The 21728-nt window shown below is 40.8% G+C and overlaps 1 protein-coding gene across 1 annotated transcript in view; it reads right to left on the bottom strand.

Moving 5' to 3' along the window:
- trabd2b (TraB domain containing 2B) overlaps nt 1-21728 on the bottom strand; it is a 351111-nt gene that overhangs the window by 133896 nt on the left and 195487 nt on the right. The window contains exon 4 of the mRNA XM_033028556.1: nt 19757-19931. Coding sequence (XP_032884447.1) covers nt 19757-19931 — 175 coding nt within the window. The remainder of the gene's footprint in view (nt 1-19756; nt 19932-21728) is intronic.

The raw sequence follows: 21728 nt of genomic DNA on the forward strand, positions 1-21728 counted from the left end.
ATTCACGATCCCTTTGAGCAACAGGTCTGTTTATTTGAGGAGGTGTCTGAAAGAAATCCTGATTCAATTTGTTGATAATCTTTAGAAAGCTCAGTTATGTTGATATCACACGGTTTCAAGCAGCTCTGGATAAATCTGCACCAGCATGTTATAGGTATATTTAGTTTAGTTTAGTTTATTGTCATGTGTATCGAGGTACAGTGAAAAGCCTTTGTTGCGTGCTAACCAGACAGCGGAAAGATAATACATGATTACAATAGAGCCATCCACAGTGTAAAGATACATGATAAAGGGATTCATGTGAATAACATTTAGTGCAAGATAAAGCCGGTAAAGTCCGGGGTGTCCAATTAGGTTGATAGTAGTTCAGGACTGCTCTCTATTTGTTGGTAGGATGGTTCAGTCGCCTCATAATAGCTGGAAAGAAACTGCCCCTGAATCTGGAGGTGTGTGTTTTCACACTTTTATACCTTTTGTCCTATGGGAGAGGGAAGTAGGGAGAAAAAGAGGCCAGGGTGTGACTCATAGAGTCATAGAGTATTACAGTGTGTAAACAGACCCTTCAGCCCAACTTGTCCCAGCTTCACTAATCCTACCTGCTAGCATTTCCCCCAAACCTGTCCTATCCATGTACCTGTTCTAACTGTTTCTTAAATGTTGGGATAGTCCAAGCCTCAACTACCTCCTCTGGCAGCTTGTTCCATACACCCACCACCCTCTGGCAGCTTGTTCCATACACCCACCACACCACCTGGACTTCCACTGTTACGCTGATGACACCCAGATTTACCTCGGCACCAAATCCCCCCACAACCCCCCCCCTCTCCCATATCAACTCCTGTTTGTCAGCTATAAAAACCTGGATGCAACATAATTTCCTCAAACTCAACAGCGATAAGACAGAATTCCTCCTCATAGGCTCAAAAGCCACTCAGCAAAATCAATAACCCCACTCTCACCATCGACGGCACCACTGTCTCCCCATCTCCCCAGGCCCGCAACCTTGGCGTGATCTTTGATTCCACACTCTCCCTTGAGCCTCACATCCGCCATGTCATTAAAACCTCCTTCTTTCATCTCCGCAACATCGCCAAACTCAGACCCTCTCTCACACCGCCTGCTGCTGAAAGACTCATCCATGCCTTCATCTCCTCCCGACTGGACTATTGCAACTCACTTCTCCTTGGCATCAGCTCCACCTACATCAACCGACTCCAACTGGTCCAGAACGCAGCCGCCCGACTCATCACCCACACCAAATCCTGGCATCACATCACTCCAGTCCTCAAAAAACTTCACTGGCTTCCCATCTCCCACCGGATCACCTACAAAATCCTGGTCCTCACCTACAAAGCCCTCCACCATCTGGCCCCCACATATCTCATTGACCTCCTCTCCCCCTACCAACCCTCACGGTCCCTCAGATCCACATCAGCCGGTCTCCTCTCCATCCACAAGTCCAACCTCCGCAGTTTTGGGGACAGAGCCTTCTCCAGGGCAGCTCCCAGGCTCTGGAACTCCCTCCCCCAACTGATCCGCAATTCCGTGTCCCTCCCCATCTTCCAGTCCCGCCTCAAGACCCATCTCTTCACCTCTGCCTATCCTTAGCCCCACGTCCCCGTCCCTTTTCATCTGTGCATTAATTGCCTCATGCTGTGTTTTGTATTGAATTCTGTCTTTACTTTGTGTACTAGTCATGTCTCTACTATTTATTTCATTCCCCTTACATGTTTTTCCTATACATGCTCAATTTTTGTAAGGTGTCCTTGAGACTCTTGAAAGGCGCCCATAAATAAAATGTATTATTATTATTATTTGTATGAAAAAGTTACCCCTCAGATTCTTATTAAATCTTTTCCCCTTCACCTTAAACCTATGTCCTCTGGTACTCGATTCACCTACTCTGGGCAAGAGACTCTTTCTTGATTATGCTGGTGGCCTGGCTGAGGATGTGTGAGGTGTAATTGTGAATTAGCAAATGCATATCAGCTAGTCTTTGAATTGAGTAGAAGAGTTTTAGGCAGAGTTTCTTAGTCCCTCTTAAAATTAGCAGCAAAGAGTTCTACTTGTATGAGATAAACCTCGATCGTGGAGTAAATCTGGGGTTAAAAATGCTTCCATACAATGGTTTCGCTCAAAGATTATCCCAGAAATAAAACCTCTCTGTCATTGTCTTTCAAATCAACAGATAATAGAGATATAATTCTAAATGTTGTTACATTTACATCTTCTGCAGAAGAAAAAAATAATCTAAACAGTGCCATGAGATTAGCTTGACTATGACAACCAGTTATTCAGTAATACCTCAGGAGTAGACTTACAACTGCACACACAGACCATTTAGGAGCAATGATTTGGAGGGGGAGGGGGACAGAGAACATTAATCTCTATTTTGTCTATTGGGTTTATTTTTAGTTTATTCCCAAGAAAAGTATTTTGAATTGAATATATATCTTACAACTGCAAAAATGGTGCTGCTGAAAAGATTTAAAGATACGCTTCAAGAAAAATAGTATACATTTAATTTTGGAGTCAGCTATTTCAAACAGACTTCTTTTAACTGCAAAGCATGAAAGCTCTTTTGTGTTCGAGTCACTGCTGTATCAGATGAGGAAGGTGCATGGAGAGAAACCCTTGTCTGTTCTAATGATATTTCAGCTTCTCACACTGTGATTGGTAATTAAAGCAACAAACACAGGACCCCATGAACAAAGAATGGACTGATCAGTTTAAAAAAAAATTAGTAAACCCAGCAAAGTCAATTTTTCATACAGAGGCCAAACAAATATATGCTTTCTCCTTTGGTGGAAGGGAGCAGGAATTGAAGGGGTGCAAATCCTTAAATTATTCAGCATATAGCCTCAAGTCTAGTATGATCTATCACCGTTTGACTGAAGCTGAACTAGCTGGGTGCCTGAGTGGTAAACCTAACTAGAGTCAAGAGACCTTGTATCTTGAGGTCATCACTTCCAAAGAGTCCACTGGAAGTTGGACATTTTATACTGGACAATTTGTTTTACATTTATCAAGCCAATTAACCTACAAATCTGTACATCTTTCGAATGTGGGAGGAAACCGAAGATCTCGGAGAAAACCCATGCAGGTCGAACCCGGGTCTCCGGCGCTGCATTTTTGCTGTAACGTAGCAACTCTACCGCTGTGCCACAACCACCATTATTGTCTTATGTCCCAGATAGAACTATGAAATTCTTACTTGCTGCAGCACAACAGAACATGCAAACACAGTATGATTATGACAAAGAGAGAAAAGAAAAGCTCAGTGTGTATATATATACACACATACTAACAACTTACTATATATATACACACATCCACACACTCAAAAAACAAACAAAACAGTGCAACAATAATAATAATAATAATAATAGTCTGTTGTAGTTCAGAGCCTATATAAGGTTGTAGTGTTTAATAGCCTGATGGCTGTAGGGAAGAAGCTGTTCCTGAACCTGGATGTTACAGTTTTCAGGCTCCTGTACCTTCTTCACGATGGCAGTGGTGAAATGAGTGTGAGGCAAGGATGGCGTGGGTCTCCGAAGATGTTGGCGGCCTTTTTGAGGCAGTGACTCCGATAAATCCCTTCGATGGTGGGGAGGTCAGAGTCAGTGATGTACTGGGCAGTGTTCACAACTTTTTGCAGTCTTTTCCGTTCAAGTTGAATCAGACAATGACGCAACCAGTCAATATGCCCTCTACTGTGTCACCTGTAGAAGTTCAAGAGAATCCTCTTTGACATACCGAATCTCCGTAATCTTCTCAGGAAGTAGAGGCGCTGATGTGCTTTCCTTATAATTGCATCAGTGTGCTGGTTCCAGGAAAGATCATCGGAAATATGCACGCCCAGGAATTTGAAGTTTTTGACTCTCTCCACCATCGTCCCATTGATATAAACAGGATTGTGGGTACTCATCTTCCTCTTCCAAAGTCCACAATCAGTTCTTTGGTTTTATTGATATTGAGAGCCAGGTTATTGTGCTGGCAACATTTGGTCAATCGGCTGATCTCACTTCTATACTCTGACTCATCACCACCTGCAATTCGTTCCATAACGGTGGTGTCGTCTGCGAACTTGACGATGGAGTTCGCACTATGTCCGGCTACACAGTCATGAGTATAGAGTGAGTAGAGCAGGGGGCTGAGCACGCAGCCTTGAGGTGCTCCTGTACTGATTGTTAATGACGGTGAAGCATTTCTGCCAATTCGAACAGACTGTAGTCTGTGGATGAGGAAGTCGAGGATACACTTTTACTTCACTAAAATGCAGTGGTAAAGAAACATTGAATGCGATGAAAAATCAATTGCTATCTTTAACATACCTCTGGCTGGAGAGCAGAGGACAACTCTGCACCCTCTCACCACTCTACAAATTATTTAACTGATACTACAAACATGTGGTGAAAAAGCACTCTGATCATCCAGTCTGAAGTACAGTGCCCTGATTCATCAAAGCATTTACTGAAGAATTAATCTCTGGTAGGTTGCACAAAACATGTAACTTAGCAGCTGCAGAGGGCTCCAGCAGCCTCCAGATTCATTCCACTGACTTGAGTTTTTCACCTTCAGCACAGGCCTGAAGGTTTTGCTCAAATGTGTTCATTTATTTGATGTAAGATTTATGAGATCGACATAGCCACACCATACACTTGTGAAATGTTAAATTGAGATTTTATGCAAACTTCGGATTCTGAAATTTTCTATGCTGTTTTATGACAAAATACTGTTCCTGAAGCAGACACCACCCATAAACCAGTTTACTGCTTCATGGTAAATTACATAATAACAGGAAGGCCTCCTTACTGCTCTCTTGAACCAGGTCAGCCAGTGGTTGGGGCAGATGATGCTTATGGTTGCGAGTAAATGTAGGCCAAACCTACAAGCCATTGTTGACTCATTCATGGAAGAGGATGGACCTACATTCAACATCTGCATGACAAAGATCCTCTTTCAACTTGTCCCTACTACACCACAGCTGGAACCCTCTGCAACTGCATTCTGACAACAAAGGTTCAGGGAGAGATAACAGAAAACACCTACAACCTCCCATCTCTTGTCAATGATGACATTTACCATTGCCTTCAATGTTTCTTTCGTCAATTGAGAAATAAAGATATGAAGGTTACGTCAGCACACATGGAAGAAACCCCGTGGGCTGGAGAGCAGTGTTCCCTTCCCTTCCAAAGGTTTCTGAGGTCCACAACAGGCATCTCAACATTTTGGAAAAACACCTCCAAAACTGTCTCCTCAAAATCTTCCAAATCAATTGAAAGGGTAAAGGGCCTGTGCCACTTGGGCGACCTAATCCGCGAGTTTGCCCTCGACTCATACTCGCAGCATGGTCGACACGAGGTCATAGGAGGTCTCCGTAACTTTCCTTTGTGCTCGAGAGTGGTCTCCGCGTACTCGATGCCTCAGCTAGTTTTTAAAAAACGCGCCGTTTAAAAAAAATATGTTAGAAAATGCCCGCGAGCAAAAAAAAGGTTCCAATGGAAAAAAAATCAATACTTTTTTTACTCGTAAGTTTAGTCGTAGTAGGTCGGCATGTTAGTCGTAGGTAATCGAGGGTAGTCGAAGGTAGTCGATGGTAGTCATAGATAATCTTCATCATAGTCGAAGGGAGGTTGAAGGAAATCGAAGGAGGTCGTCTTCACTCTCCCCTGTTCGGTGTCCAATTTTCCCGAAGTTAGTCGTACTTAAATTGACTTTGATGAGTCAGCTATATCACTAGCATGGCCAAAACCTCACTCTTGCAACAAGCATGCCATCCTAAGAGTTATGGCAGGATTACAGGGGAGAAAATTTCAATTATGTGTTCAAAACTTCCTTGAAAAAATGCAATAGCCCTACTGATTCTTGAGATTCTCTGCCTCATGTCCATTCAGAGTTATCTTTGATTACCTTACAAGATTGTTGCTTAATGGCCTTTGGTGAGATTTAAAAAAATTGTTCTGTCTGTCTTTCTGTCTGTCTGTCTGCTTGCGTGTGTGTGCACGTGTATGTATGCGTTTGTCTGTCTGGCGTGCCTGTCCACCCATAATATATTTTCCAGTACAATTACTGGGTTTACAAGTACAGTTCTGGGAAAAGATAAAGATTCAAAATTCCTAACTGGAACATAATCAAAGATTGGTGTTTCTGATAGGCATAGGCATTACTGGCATTCAGGCTGAGGACTCTGTCAATATCTTACCTCTAGTGGCAAATGGAAAGTAGATCGACATTCTGGGTTCTACTATTCGAAACATATAGCGTTACAATGCTAAGAACTATATTCTCCATTTTGGATCTTTTCTTTTACTCAATGTACTGTACTTGAGTTTGGCTTAATTATATTTATGTATAGCATTATCTGATTTGATTGGAAAGCATGCAAAACAAATGTTTTCATTGTACCTTGGTACATGTGCCAATAATAAACCTAATCTGCAGATGCATGTGGTGTACAAAAGCACTGGCAGGCCCAAAGATTTAAAAAGGTTCCAGGTCAAACAAAATGATGGATCTGTTGAGTTAGACTGCAAATAAGTTGCTCTGAAACTGATTTCTGATTGTACTTATGATCTTAGAAAAAAAGGGCATTTGACTCAGGACACAGCACGATCACAGTAAACTGGGTCAACCAGACCCATCAGAATACTGTAGCCTCAGCAAGCTGCAGACACCATTGATAGCTTGAACTCCCGGTGGCTCAGCACTTCAACTCCCCCTCCCATTCCCAATCCGACCTCTCTGTCCTGGGTCTCCTCCATTGCCAGAGTGAGCAACACCGGAAATTGGAGGAACAGCACCTCATATTCCGCCTGGGTTGCTTGCGTCCGGATGGCATGAACGTTGAATTCTCCCAGTTTTGCTAGCCCTTGCTGTCTCCTCCCCTTCCTTCACCCTCGAGCTGTCTCCTCCCATCCCCCCGCCCTCGGGCTCCTCCTCCTCCCTTTTTCCTTCCTTCTCCCCCCCACCCCCCATCAGTCTGAAGAAGGGTTTCGACCTGAAACGTCGCCTATTTCCTTCGCTCCATAGATGCTGCTGCACCCGCTGAGTTTCTCCAGCATTTTTGTGTACCATTGATAGCTTACTGGGGTTGTGCGTATTGTGGATAATATCCTCCATTTTAAAGTCAAATTTGCTTTTGCTATAATGTGTGATATGAATCCTGGTTTCTTCAGTAATCTAACTTATGAAATAGTGTTTCCATTTCCTTGGGATTCCACACGACATGCTTAGAAGAGAATTAAAGGTTTGATTTTCAGCAAAGTCAGCTTCCTGTCAAATATAGCAAAACACAAGAGTGCAATCCAGATAAGGTATCAGTGTGGTTACAGTGTCTGGGACAATCAGGTCTCGCAAGAATCAACTTCAACGCTCAAAACCTGCTGGTGACATACAAGTTGTCTCCTGTGGATTATCCTTGTATTTGTAATAGATAAAACTCTGAGATTCATGGACTGGTCTTAGGGTAAAAGGATTAGTTGCCATGAGTTAAATAAGTAAAACATTAGTCATTTGTTTTATCATGCAGTTTTTCTTGTCAATATATTTCTATCTTTCCAGCTTCCCTCACGATATTGTGATAATTGCTGAATAGTGGCTGTTAAATGCATCATATCCATTTCTAAACATTGATAACAAGGATTGGTAGGCTATTCAACCTTTGACAATCCATTGTTGTCAAACCTGGTCTTGTCATCATGTAAAGTCCTCACAGACTCTCTCTTCAGCAAAGGTCATGACGCAGTAATTAATAATAAACATTTACAACTTTAGGAATTTTACCCAGCAAGAAATCAATCCCCAATCCAAACGAGATAAGTAATTGTAAAATAAAGTCATGGTGGGATGGTATTTCAAATCTTTTAAATATTGGTTGAATCCACATTCCTGTGAATACGCTTCACATTAAGATCTGATAGGATTTTGATCCAGGTGGCCACTGGTCAATGAAGACAGCTTTACCCATGGGCAAATAGACACATGGAGCTGGTTATATAATTGGGGCTTGAAAAGAGCTCATTACCCTGAACGAAGACCAGAGTTAAGTGCTATCACTAAGATAAACTCAGCCAATCTTCATTTGGAAACATTACTACAGCAGAACCTTTGGTTTGTAAGTGGTTATCAGTCGGATACAAAACTTTTTGGAGGGGAAATTATTGACTTTTCCTTTAAGTTTAGGAACAAATTTATTTCTAGGGTAATTGAATGGCTGAAGTTAAGTGCACCATTTCAGCTAAGAGTCTTCTCTGCAGATTCAACCACAAAAGGATTATATCCCTTCTTCTTGCGTACGGCGCGCACGGCCTAAAGTTGCAGGACAACTTGTTCTATTTGATCTTATTTGATTGTGCAGGCCAGATTGATTGCATTCGTCGAAACAGTGCGGACCACGTGAAGGTTGTAATCTCCCACCCCGATTATATCCCAATTTTATCTCACTTCAATGGTTCCTTAACATTGAGATGCTATAGGAATTTAGCAATAGTGGAAAGCAAATAATTTTCTTGGAGCAGAAACAAAATCCCATTTATAAACAAAGTTCTATGTTCAGATTGTGATTATCCCTTAATGGAAAAATGTGGATCAGAAATGAAATAAAGATAACATCTTTTATGTTTGGTTTGGAAGCCTGACATCAACACCTCATGGACCATATATACTTCATTAAACACATGATAGGAATTCAGATGAGAAAAAGGGATGGCGAAGAAGGGAAAGGAACTTTATACCAATGGTGACCAACTGGCAAGAGTGGCTTGAAAGGCTTTGTATTATTAAAATATGGAACTTAATATGACGGAGATCAAAAAACACATTTTCATCAGTTTTGAAAGGATTAATGGTATAATTCTAGAGGTCCAAGGCCGGTGGTTATGGACCAGAAGGACCCAGGGATGTAGAGAAAGGATGGTTGTGGGCGTTAGGGACTGTGATGATTATCATGACCTTGGGTGTAGGTTTGGGATATCAGAGAGAAGGAAGTCTTGATCCGCCGGTGATGGATGAGATCAGATGGCAGAATAATTGAACTGGATGGAGGTGTACTAGTGTGGAAGAAGATTTAAGATGACAATTGGAAAGTAGGATGATGATCCCAAGTTTGAGTCACAGGAAAAGATAGGTTTTGAATTTAAGAAAGGCAAACAGACTGGATCCCATGGGCTGGAACACATTCAAACAGGACCCCCTAAGTCTTGCCGAGGCAGGCCATGATTTTGCAGCAGAGACCTCCCTCTGCATGAGTACCTTGGTGGTGTTACCTTTGCACAAAACTCACTCACGAATGGTGATGTGAACAAACCAAGAATGAATGTGGTACATGTGACACATAGACATGCCTTGCACACTTGCAGAGGCCACTCTGCATGTCCAGATACCTTCCACCTTCAGTATAGCATAAGCACTGAGAAACCAGAAGCAAAATTGTTCTGTTAACAGATGAATATTTTTTTAATCTAAAATTTATGTATTTAATCATTATTTTTATGTTGCATTTCTCAACCCACCTTAGGAAACAAATGTTTTATTTACTGTTATAAGCAGACAGATTTTGATAATGTGAGAACATTTAGATCTTGATAGATTTGCTTTTGAAGTGGTGAAGAAGATAATCAGGATTTCAACAAACAAATACTAAAGTTAAACTAATTTCCAGCACTAAGAACATCGAGCTTTTTATCCAACTGGACAATGCGGCAATACTAAGTAAAAACAAGTAAAATTAAAATTTACCAATGTATGGCAATCTATATCTTCTCTATATATTATATAACTAAAATTCTGATCTTGTTATATTCCGGTTTGTGTGCTTTTTGTATTTGTGCAAAAACGGTACAGGATAGCACTACGATTTTTCGCCACCTCACCATTCTCCTGTACTGCAAGTGCAACAAGTTTTGTTTTAAAAGTTAAGGGCTGCCACCATATGTCCATACCAACCTATATTTTCCATCTACACTAGTCCCACCTGCCCACATTTGTCCCATATCCCCTGAACCTTTCCTATCCATGTACCTCTCCAAATGTCTTTTAAATTGTGTTATGGTATCTGGCCCAACTACCTCCTCTGGCAGCTCATTCCATACCGCTCTCTGTGTGAAAAAATTGCCTCTAAGGTTCCTATTAAATTCTTCCCCTCTCACCTTAAACCTGTCCTCTGGTTCTTGATTCCCCTACTCTGGGCAAAATACTTTGTGTATCTACCCGATCTGTTTCCCTCATTATCTTATACATCTGTATAAGATTACCCCTCATCCTCCAAGGAATAAAGCCCTAGCCTGCGCAACCTCTCCCTATAGCTGAGGCCCACATGTCCTGGTAACATCCTTGTAAAAAACTCATGAATGGTAAATATAGATGTGTGATCTGATGCTATTGATAATCCCAAAACATAATTTGATTTTCCTGGTTAGTCCTGGTTTCAGCTTAGTATAGTTTAGTTTAGTTTAGAAATACAGCCCGGAAACGGGCCCTTTGGCCCACACCGACCAGTGATCCCCGCATATTTTACACTATCCTACACACACTAGGGACAATTCATAATTATACCAAGCCAATTAACCTACAAACCGGTACTTCTTTGGAGTATGGGAGGTAACCAAAGATCCCGGAGAAAACCCACGCAGTCAGGGGGCAAACGCACAAACTCCGTACAGACAGCGCCCGTAGTCGGGGTCGAACTCGGGTCTCGGGCCCTGCAAGGTAGCAATTCTACCGCTGCGCCAACACGCCACACCAAGCATTCCTAAAAATGATTTTCCTCAACATGTGCGTTAGAAACACAGGAATATAAGAGGTGGGAAAATAAATAGGGCTACTTGCTCCTTAATTCTGTTCTGCCATTCAGTGAGATCATAGATGATCCAACATTGGCCTCAACATTACTTTTCTGCTCTCTTCACCGTATACCCTGACATTCTTACACTTCAAATATCTGTCAATCAATGCCTCAATTTAATCTGGCTCCACAAACCTTTAGGGTAGAGAATTTCAATGATTAATGACCTACTGAGGGAAGAAATTCCTCATCATCTCCGTCTGAAATAAGCAATCCCTTATATTGAAGCTACCCCCTCTGGTCCTTGATAGCCTCACTAGAGGATTTTCCTTTCATAAAATCATAAGGCAATCAGGCAGAGTCAACATGATCTTCTAAATGTACTGCTTTTATAATCTTAGTAATAGATTCCAGCACTTTCCCAATGACAGATGTTTGGAAACCTGGCCTATGGTTTCCTGTTTTCTGTCTCCTTCCTTTCATGAATTGTGGTGATATTTTTGTGGTTTTCCAGTCCTCTAGGACCGTTTCAGAATCCAACAAATTTTGAGAGATTACAAACAATCATTCACTTCCTATGAAGGCACTTCCTTTACTTTCAGTGTTCGGCTCCGGGTCCAGGGAACTTGTACTTTTGACCAACCAATTCATCTTTTACTACATTTCCTTTATCATCGTTACGTTTTTTGCATATTTTTCATTCATTGTTCTTTATCTCGCTACATTATCGTGTATATCTCTCATACCCCTTTCCTAAACTAGTCTGAAGAAGGGTCTCGACCCGAAAAATCACATATTCCTCCTCTCCAGAGATGCTGTTTTTCCCGCTGAGTTACTCCAGCTTTTTGTGTCTATCTTCAGCTTAAACGAGCATCTACAATTCCTTCCTACACATTTTTCTAATGACAGATATTATTCTTAGGTCTTCCTTCCATACAGACCTTTGATTATATATTATTATTGGAATATTTTTAGTATCTTCTATTGCACAACTGACAAAAATAATTATTTAGAAACTCTGCCTTTTCCCATTACAGACATTCCCCAACTTACGCAATAGACTACTTATGTAGAGAGAGAGTTAGATATAGCACTTAGGGCTAACGGAATCAAGGGATACGGGGAAAAAACAGGAACAGGGTACTGATTCTGGATGATCAGCCATAATCATATTGAATGGTGGTGCTGACTCGAAGGGCCAAATGGCCTACTCCTACACCTATTTTCTATGTTTCTATACAAATTCGCACTTACGTAAACAATTCTGTACCTAGTTCCTAGTGCAATCAAGGTAGTTTGTAATTTCCATAACACTGTAAGACCACTCGGGTTTACATCGGAAAGAAGTCAGCAATGACAGCAGAGCTTACCCTGAAGGCTACGCGCCGCAGAGAGTGCCCTGGATGCATCTGGACACCGCTGAAGCAGTTATCACTCTCAGTAACATACACAAAGTGCTGGAGTAATTCAGCGAGCAAGGCAGCATCACTGGAGTACATGGATGGGCAACATTTCGGGTCGAGACCCCTCTTCAACTCCGTGATTTATTTCAGGCAGAGGATGGGGACGGTGATTTTGACTTAGGTAATATCTGACTTATGTAAGAGTTCATGGAATGTAACTCTTACGTAAGTTGGGGAGTGCCTGTATTAATTCCCAAGACTCATGCTCTCAGGTATCAATGTTTACTTAGCTACACTGTTATTTTTTTACTTTACTCGAGAAATTCATGCTGTCTGTTTTATATCATTTGCTCGCATACTCACTCTTATTAATTCTCTTCTCCCTCTTAATAATTCTTTCAGCCATCCTTTGCTGATCCCCAAAAATGTACTAATCTTTAATTTAATGATACTGATGTTTGTTATATTGTATGCCTTTTTTTTCCAAATTCATTTAATCTTAACATTCTTAGTTAACATGCATTCTTCTTGAATAGAACTCTCTTTTCTTACCGGAACATACCTTTGCCAAGATTTATGAAATATCTCCTTAAATAACTGCCTTTACTAATCTGCTGCCTTATCCTTTAATTGATTTGCCCACACCTCTTGATCAAATCTGTCATCCTATTATCATCAGCCTTTATTAAATTTAGGACAGTAATTACAGATCAACATTTCCGATACTCAAACTGCATTTGAAAGTCCACCACACCTTGATCAGTCTTTCCTCAGGGATCCTTTCCTTAACATTTGTTAATTAATTCTGTCACATAACAGATCTAAAATAGCTTGCTCCCTGGTTAGATCCTTAATGTATTGCTCCAAGAAACCATCCCAAATAAACTCTGTGACTCTATAAAGATTATGGACTCTGTAAAGGTTATCCATGCCAATTTGATTAGTTCAACCTACATGGCAATTAAAATCATCCATGCCTACTGCAGTAATGTTCCAGTCCCTAGCATTACTTCTGGTACCAGACTAGAGGTACACATTAAGAAACAGAAGCATTTCCACTGCAAGCTCAAAACATTAAATGCATAGTTTTCTATTCTGTGCTTTGCTGCCAGATTGATGCTGTTCCTTTCATGGGACCACAAGGTCATTCGGTACGAATTCCTGATGAATGCCAAAGATGATCTGCTGAGGCACATTGGCAACCAAAAAACAAATCCATGGTGGGAAGCCAGGGTTATAAGGGATGCTCAGAAGCTACTTTGAAACAGTGCCAAATATATGTCCATATGCAGTAACAACTTTGTGAAGATAAGAAATCTTGGTTAAAAAATATCTACTTTTTATTATGTGGCCCAATATATTACTGATGCTGAATGTAAATACAGGCTAAGGAAGTTTCACCTGCAAACCAGTACCTGCCAATCCAGCCTAGACAGGTTCCACTTTGTTCAGTCTGTCAATACTCATTCCAAATAAAATATCTCATCCATCAGCAAAGGATGAGTCACAGAATATGAGATGCAATTTCCACTAACCCACTCAATATTGAAAGATGGACACTGACAAATCTTCCCGATATTGCTTTGAGTGTGTTCTTGAGCATACCAGGTAATATAAAGAAGACAGACACAAAATGCTGGAGTAACTCAGCAGGACAGGCAGCACCATTTGCCTCTGTACTCCCCAATTTGAGATTTGTAATAGAAAAAAATCACATGTAGTTAAAGTGCACAGTCAGATTTTAATAAAGGCCATTTTTATACATTTTGGTTTCACTATGTAGAAATTACAACAGTGAACAGAAATTACAACAGAAATTACATAGTCCCTCCAATTCAGGGCACCATAATGTTTGGGGCACAGCAATATCATGTAAATGAAAGTAGTCATTTTTAGTATTTTGTTGCATTACCTTTGCATGCAATGACTGCTTGAAATCTGCGATTCATGGACATTACCAGTTGCTGAGTGTCTTCCCTGCTGATGCTCTGCCAATCCTGTGTTGCAGCTATTGTTAGCTTATGCTTGGTTTGGGGGCTAGTCCTTCAGTTTTCTCTTCAGCACATAAAAGGTATACTCAATTGGGTTCAGATCAGGTGATTAACTTGGCCATTCAAGAATTGACCATTTATTAGCTTTGAAAAACTCTTTCGTTGCTTTAGCAGTATGTTTGGGATCATTGTCTTGCTGTAGAATGAACCGCCGACCAATGAGTTTTGAGGCATTTGTTTGAACTTGAGCAGATAGGATGTGTCCATACACTTCCAGAATTCACTATGCTACTACCATCAGCACTTGTATCATCAATGAAGATAGGCGAGCCAGGACTTTCAGCAGCCATACATGCCCAGGCCATAACACCCGCTCCACTGTGTTTCACAGATGAGGTATGCTTTGGATCTTGGGCAGTTCCTTCTCTCCTCCAAATTTTGCTCTTGCCATCACTCTGATATGTTAATCTTTGGCTCAAGACCTTTTTTCCAGAACTGTGGTTACTCTTTTAAGTACTTCTTGGCAAACTGTAACCTGGCCATCCTATTTTTGCGGCTAACCAGTGGTTTGCATCTTGCAGTGTACCCTCTGTGTTTCTGTTCATGAAGTCTTCTGCGGACAGTGGTCATTGACAAATCCACACATGACTCCTGAAGAGTGTTTCTGATTTGTCGGACAGGTGTTTGGGGGGTTTTCTTTATTATAGAGAGAATTCTTCAGTCATCAGCTGTGGAGGTCTTCCTTGGCCTGCCAGTCCCTTTGCGATTAGTAAGCCCACCAGTGCTCTCTTTCTTTTTAATGATGTTCCAAACAGTTGATTTGGGTAAGTCTAAGGTTTGGCTGATGTCCCTAACAGTTTTATTCTTGTTTCTCAGTCTCATAATGGCTTATTTGACTTTTGTTGGCACCACTTTGGTCCTCATGTTGATAAACAGCAATAAAAGTTTCCAAATGTGATGGAAAGACTAGGTGCTGAGAGCTCTCTTATACCTGCATTAAGAGGGCAATTAAACACACCTGAGCAATTACAAACACCTGTGAAGCCATGTGAAGCCTGTAAAGCCAAACATAAACACAGCTGTAATTTCTACATGGTGAAACCAAAACGTATAAAAATTACTTCAATAAAATCTGACAATGTGCATGTTATGTGACATGTGATTTTTTCTATCACAAATCTCAAATTGTGGAGTACAGAGGCAAATAAATAAATGATGGGTCTTTGTCCCAAACATTATAGAGAGCCCACTGTATCCTCTCACTGATATCAATCAGATCGCTTCACTAAATAGCAGCTTTTCCTTTCAGCGCATTACCTTTCCTTTCTGTTTTACTTCTCTTCGATCTCCCTGATCACACGTTTTCTCACTTTTTCGCAGTGCACTGTCACAAGTTTCCAGTGCAGAATTCCTGTTTGCCATGTCCAGATTCAATTAAGCTTTCAAGAGAGACTGAGAACTGATGCTTGCTCTCAGATTGGAAATTTCATTGTATTTTATTAATTAATACATCTAAATTAGAAGATGTGAAAATATGCATCAGTTATTAAAAAAAAACATTTTTAGTTTGTGGTTTACATTTTATAAATGACCAGATATGCTCTAAAACCTGGAATATCCCATTCAAATTCAAACAGTCTGTAACTCTTGTTGAGGCTTCATTGCACATAAAACTCTTTCTCTATTAGCATCCTATCAATTGTGTTCCCATTTAATTTGTGCGGCAGAGCTGTAGGCACAGCTCACCAGTCACTATAATTTTTCAGGAATACCTGGATCCACTGATATTGACTTAGCATACCAGCTAAAGCAAAATAGTTTTACATTTCACTGCTATCCTTAAGTATCCCAGTGAAGAAGTATGTTACCCATTTTCTACAGAGTAGAATGCTCCAAATAGAAGAAACCAGGTATCTCACACAAATGTCTCCATTATTCTAGAATTATGGTCTTTACAAAAACGTTCACAAAACTTGCTTTTTCAAAAAGATATTTGAGATGTGAGGGAATGTCAAATGAACTTTCAACACCATCATAAAATTCCCTGTCCCTCTTAAATCTTTGCAACTTTAATTCAAACCCTCGCATTTTATAAAGCCACATGGGCCTTTTGGGTATTAATCTCCATCTCTTTCAATGTCATCATTTATCAAGCCCCTACTACAGGCTGGCACTGTGCCTCAATTAAAAATTAATTGATGTGTTTACAGGAATTAACACATTTAGTTTAAAATATCCATTAAGTCAATGAATCAAATATCTATTAAGTCAATGAATCAAAGCCCTTCTCTATTTCTCTGAAGCATAATGTAAGGAAACATACATTCTGTGCTACAGGATTTTATGAAAATAATTCAAATAGTTATTTCGAAACATGACTAATGCACATAATTTCATGTCTGCTCACAACTTGTGTAAAAAAAAGAAAATGCTAACATGACCCCAGTGCCAATCAGTAAAACATTCCTTCTCAAATGAAAGCCCTATAAAATTCCTAATAAATATGTGTGTTTGTTCACATCCGGAGTCCCTCCCACACTGTTATGTTTTTGGCGGTATCTTTTAAGTTATGAATGGTTGAAGGCAAAATGTTACATTTCAAAGAAATAGGGATAACATAAAGATCAATTTTACATTGGTGTGGTGTAAATATGAATTAGAATATGTACGGGTCAGTAACAACATTACTGCAACCGGGCTGACTTTTGATGGAGGGTATTTTTGTTTGGTACATCAATGAGTTTTAGGGCAATTCTTTTTAACTGTGTTTGCAAAATGGCAAAATAAATATCTACTTTCAGAGGCATTAGTTGCCATTATCCTAAACATAGTTGTGCTCAGAGTCTGTTCCACACCATACGGTCGCATGAGTGAATATATGGGCTTTGCACTCGCCAGGATATAGTGGGCAAAGGTGGAAGTAAAATAAGCTCTTCACCATTTGCTGCAATCCGCTTATTGTGAGTTGAGATCAGTGAGAAGAGTAGTGAAGAGTCGTGTCAGTATAACACCTTGGAACATCTTCAGTTGTTATCAATAGCAACAGAGGTCTTCAACGCAGCAACCAAATGGATTATCATTATTACTCTGGGAATTGATTATTACACCATTAACAGTAAGTAGGAAGTCTGCCAAATGCAGATTCTCCTTGAAAAGGTGATTCGTAAACATACTACAATAAATCCTCGTTTTAATGGATCGATTAAATGCTACACTAGTCGCTTTACCTTCCCCCTCGACTCTATCCAAGGATCCAATAATTCTTTCCAGGTGAGGCAAATGTTCACCTGCACCTCCTCCAAACTCATCGACTGCATCCGCTGTTCCAGGTGTCAACTTCTCTTCATCGGCGAGACCAAGTGCAGGCTCGGCAATCGCTTCACCCAACGCTCCGCTCAATTCGTACTAACATAGAAACATAGAAACATAGAAAATAGGTGCAGGAGGAGGCCATTTGGCCCTTCGAGCCAGCACCGCCATTCATTGTGATCATGGCTGATCGTCCCCAATCAATAACCCGTGCCTGCCTTCTCCCCATATCCCTTGATTCCTCTAGCCCCTAGAGCTCTATCTAACTCTCTCTTAAATCCATCTAGTAATTTGGCCTCCACTGCCCTCTGTGGCAGGGAATTCCACAAATTCACAACTCTCTGGGTGAAAAAGTTTTTTCTCACCTCAGTCTTAAGACTGTGGCCCCTGGTTCTGGACTCGACCAACATTGGGAACATTTTTTCTGCATCTAGCTTGTCCAGTCCTTTTATAATTTTATAGGTTCCAAAAGAACCCCCTCATCCTTCTAAACTCCAGTGAATACAAGCCTAGTCTTTTCAATCTTTCCTCATATGACAGTCCCGCCATCCTTGGGATCAATCTCGTGCACTGCCTCAATCACAAGGATGTCCTTCCTCAAATTAGGAGACCAAAACTGTATGCAATACTCCAGATGTGGTCTTACCAGAGCCCTATACAATTGCAGAAGAACAAACCTGATCTCCTGGTTGCTCAGCAGTTCAACTTCTCCTCCCATTCCCATTCTGACCTTTGTGTCCTGGGCCTCCTCCATTGCCAGTGTGAGGCCCAGCACAAATTGGAGGAACAGCACTTAATCTTTCACTTAGGTAGTTTACACCCCAGTGGTATGAACATTGACTCCACTAATTGTAGATAGCCCTGGCTTTCTCCCTCCTCCCCCCCCTTCCAGCTCTCCCACAAGTCTACCGTCTCCACCTGTTCCTTTCTTCCCCCCCCTCCCTGACATCAATCTGAAGAAGGGTCTCGACCCGAAACATCGGCAATTCTTTCTCTCTAGATGCTGCCTCACCCGCTGATTTTCTCCAGCACTTTTTGTCTACTCGTGTTTTAATGGACCTCTTTATAACGGTTTTTGGATATAGCGGGCGATCTATCAACAGCTGCCGTGCTGCCTCCGACTCTTGCTGTCTCACCTGCCGCTTACAGCACCACTGCCCATGCCATCCCCAGCTCACACCACTTCCACTTGGGACCTTCTGCTGCCACCACTGGCCCACCACAGGCCATACCGCCACCACCGACACTTACCTGCGCTCCAGCCACCCGTGAGCCGCAATCGTTGAATCCGCCGATCCTTGCCTCTTCCCCGGCCGCCAACCGGCCGAGAACATCAACTCACCTGGATTCCAGGCGATAGTTCCAGACTGAGAGTCTGAAGAAGGACCTCGACCTAAAACTCACCTCTCCATGTTCTCCAGAGATGCTGCCTCACAGTTACTCCAACACATTGTGTCCTTTTGTGTTTTGACCAGCAACTGCAGTCGTTTGTTTCTACTACTTTAATAATGATAATACTGTACTCAAATATAGCAGACAATGGCAATAATGGACACCATTTTCCCTCCTGTTATAATGTGGATTTACTGCGTGTAAATTGTGCTGAGGTAGTGCGGACTGTGTCAGTGCATGCCGGATAATTCAGATGAACATGTTCTGGGACTCGATCCTGAGCAAAAACAACACGTGTTCATGGATATGTTGCACTTTGAACAAAGATTGCACTTATCAGTGCACAGGAGCAGCTTTAAACAAACCCAAATCTCAAGGAATTACAATTCCATATTAATTATGCCTCTGTTTTAATTTCATTTTATTTCAAATAAATTGTCTTCAAAAAGAAAATCAATTTAGTTGAAATTAGAATTGATAAACAATGTTTTTTGGATAAATCAGGTTATTGTTTATGGGTCCTTTAATTGTGAAACCTTTCTTCACTTTTATCATTTAGATGTGCAATTGCCTATTAGAGGAATGCAAAATTCCAGAAAATAAATTTCCAAAAACTTTTTCTCAAATTAATTTCTTCAAGACAATGATTATAAATCTGTAGTACATCTGATTTAAAAGTTGATCAATGAATTATTGTTTGGTTCCATGTTTTACACAGACACATGGAAGAGCTGGTTTAAAGCAAAGAGCGTTAGATATCTTCAGCACCAATCCATGGCAACACACCTTTAAGAACCGAGCTTGGACAGAATGACAAAGTACCTCGGAGTACATTGACGATTCAAGGGCCCTGAGGGATAAGGGATCATTCCACATACCTGCTCCAAATGCAAAGAAAAAGCTTTTATCTGGGTTTGCCTCCAGAAGTTCTGTCACCCTTTTGCCCATTCTTTCATTCCTCTTGTAGATTAACTCCTGGCGAAAATAGTTGTCTATCTCCTGAGCTGTCACCTGCTCGTGCGGCGGGAGGGTGGTGTTGATAAAGTTAGGCAGCTGTGAGAAGAACAAGCCAAGTGATTATTATTTTAAGAATGGCTCCTAGTATGACATAGGATTACAGATTCAAATGCTTTACTGTTGAGATAAGACAGATTTACTTAAATTGAGTTGAGGTGCAAGAATATTTTAGCTGCTAAAGCTCTCTGATAAAGCTGGCAGGCTCTGTACTTGGCTGATTTTTGACTTTGATAATATATACATATTTCTGGAATTAAAAAAAACATATTATCTGACTTTCCAAATAATTACATAGCGCTCCCCTGTATATTCATTAAGCAGGGCGACTTTGAGTAGATTTTAGCATATGCGGAGTTAGCAAATCTCAGCTGCATAAACTGCATTATCTTTGCACATTTTTGATATGTATGTCTAAGTGTTTGTCAGACTAATATACGATTGGCCTGAATATAGACACAAAATACTGGAGTAACTCAGCGGGACAGGCAGCATCTCTGGAGAGAATGAATGGGTGATGTTTACAATCGAGACCATTCTTCAGAATGAAAGTCACGGAAAAGAGAAACAAGAGATATAGACGATGATGTAGAGAGATATCGAAAAAATGAATGAAATATATGCAAAAAGGTAACAATGATAAAGGAAACAGGTCATTATTAACTGTTTGATAGGTGAGAACGAAAAGCTGGTGTGACTTGGATGGGGGAGGGATGGAAATGCAGAGGTTACTTGAAGTTAGGGAAATTAATTCTCATACCCTTGGGTTGTAAGCTGCCCAAGCGAAATATGGAGTGTCAGAGGCCAAGGGAGGACCTGATAGAGGTTCATAAAATTATGAGAAACATAGACATAGTCAGAGTATTTTACCCAGGGTAGAAACGTCAAATATTACTGGGTAAAGCTTCAAAATGAGAGGGGAAATTTTAAATAGAGTGTGTGGAATAGGTGCCGGAATGCACTGCCAGGAAGATTGGTGGAATGAGGTACAATAGTGACATTTAAGAAGTATTTAGACAGGCACATGAATATGCAAAGATTTGAGGGATATGGATTATGTGTAAGCAAATGGGATTAGTTTAATATGGTATCATGGTTGTGCTGTTCTGAGTTCAATGTTTATCCCATTTATTCAGATTATCACCACTGATTCTAGACCATTCATCCAGGGAACATTTCTATGCTTCAAGCCTGCAGATCTTATGAATAAAAGACAAGCACAAATGGATTCACTTCCTTAGCATTTATTGTTGCAGAATAAGCAATTTACTCTGAAGATAGACATAAAAAGCTGGAATAACTCAGCGGGACAGGCAGCATCTCTGGAGAGAATGAATGGTTTCCAGTCGAGACCCTTCTTCAGCCTATCTAGAAGTGTCTATCGTCAGTTTAAACAAGCATCTGCAGTTCCTTCTTACACATTGAGCAATTTACTCTTTTCATTTATCTTGTTGAAATCCCTCTGTAATGCCTAATTTAAATATCATAAGCCTGAAGATTTGCAAACATGTTTTTAACTATAGGTAAAAAATCCCTTGGATTTCCTTTTTCTAGAGAAAGCATATCAAACTGATTTATGGAGAAAAGCAGCTAACCCAGAAGCAATCAAGAAATGGGATTCTGGACAGTTTCAGGATAGGGGCGCCTGAAGCCATGAAAGCATCTGGGGACAATGTGGACTGAAGCTCACAGGCAGGGCATAGGTGAGACATCTGAAGCTGCCCTTGGATTTAATGCACACAGGAAGGTGTCAGACTGAGTTGTGCTACCAAGCAACTGGAGGTGAAAAATTGGGTAATTTGTATGTTAAAATCTTAAATAAATTCTCATTTGATT

Source organism: Amblyraja radiata, chromosome 10 (assembly GCF_010909765.2).
Source record: "Amblyraja radiata isolate CabotCenter1 chromosome 10, sAmbRad1.1.pri, whole genome shotgun sequence".
In the NCBI taxonomy this organism is placed as follows: domain Eukaryota; kingdom Metazoa; phylum Chordata; class Chondrichthyes; order Rajiformes; family Rajidae; genus Amblyraja; species Amblyraja radiata.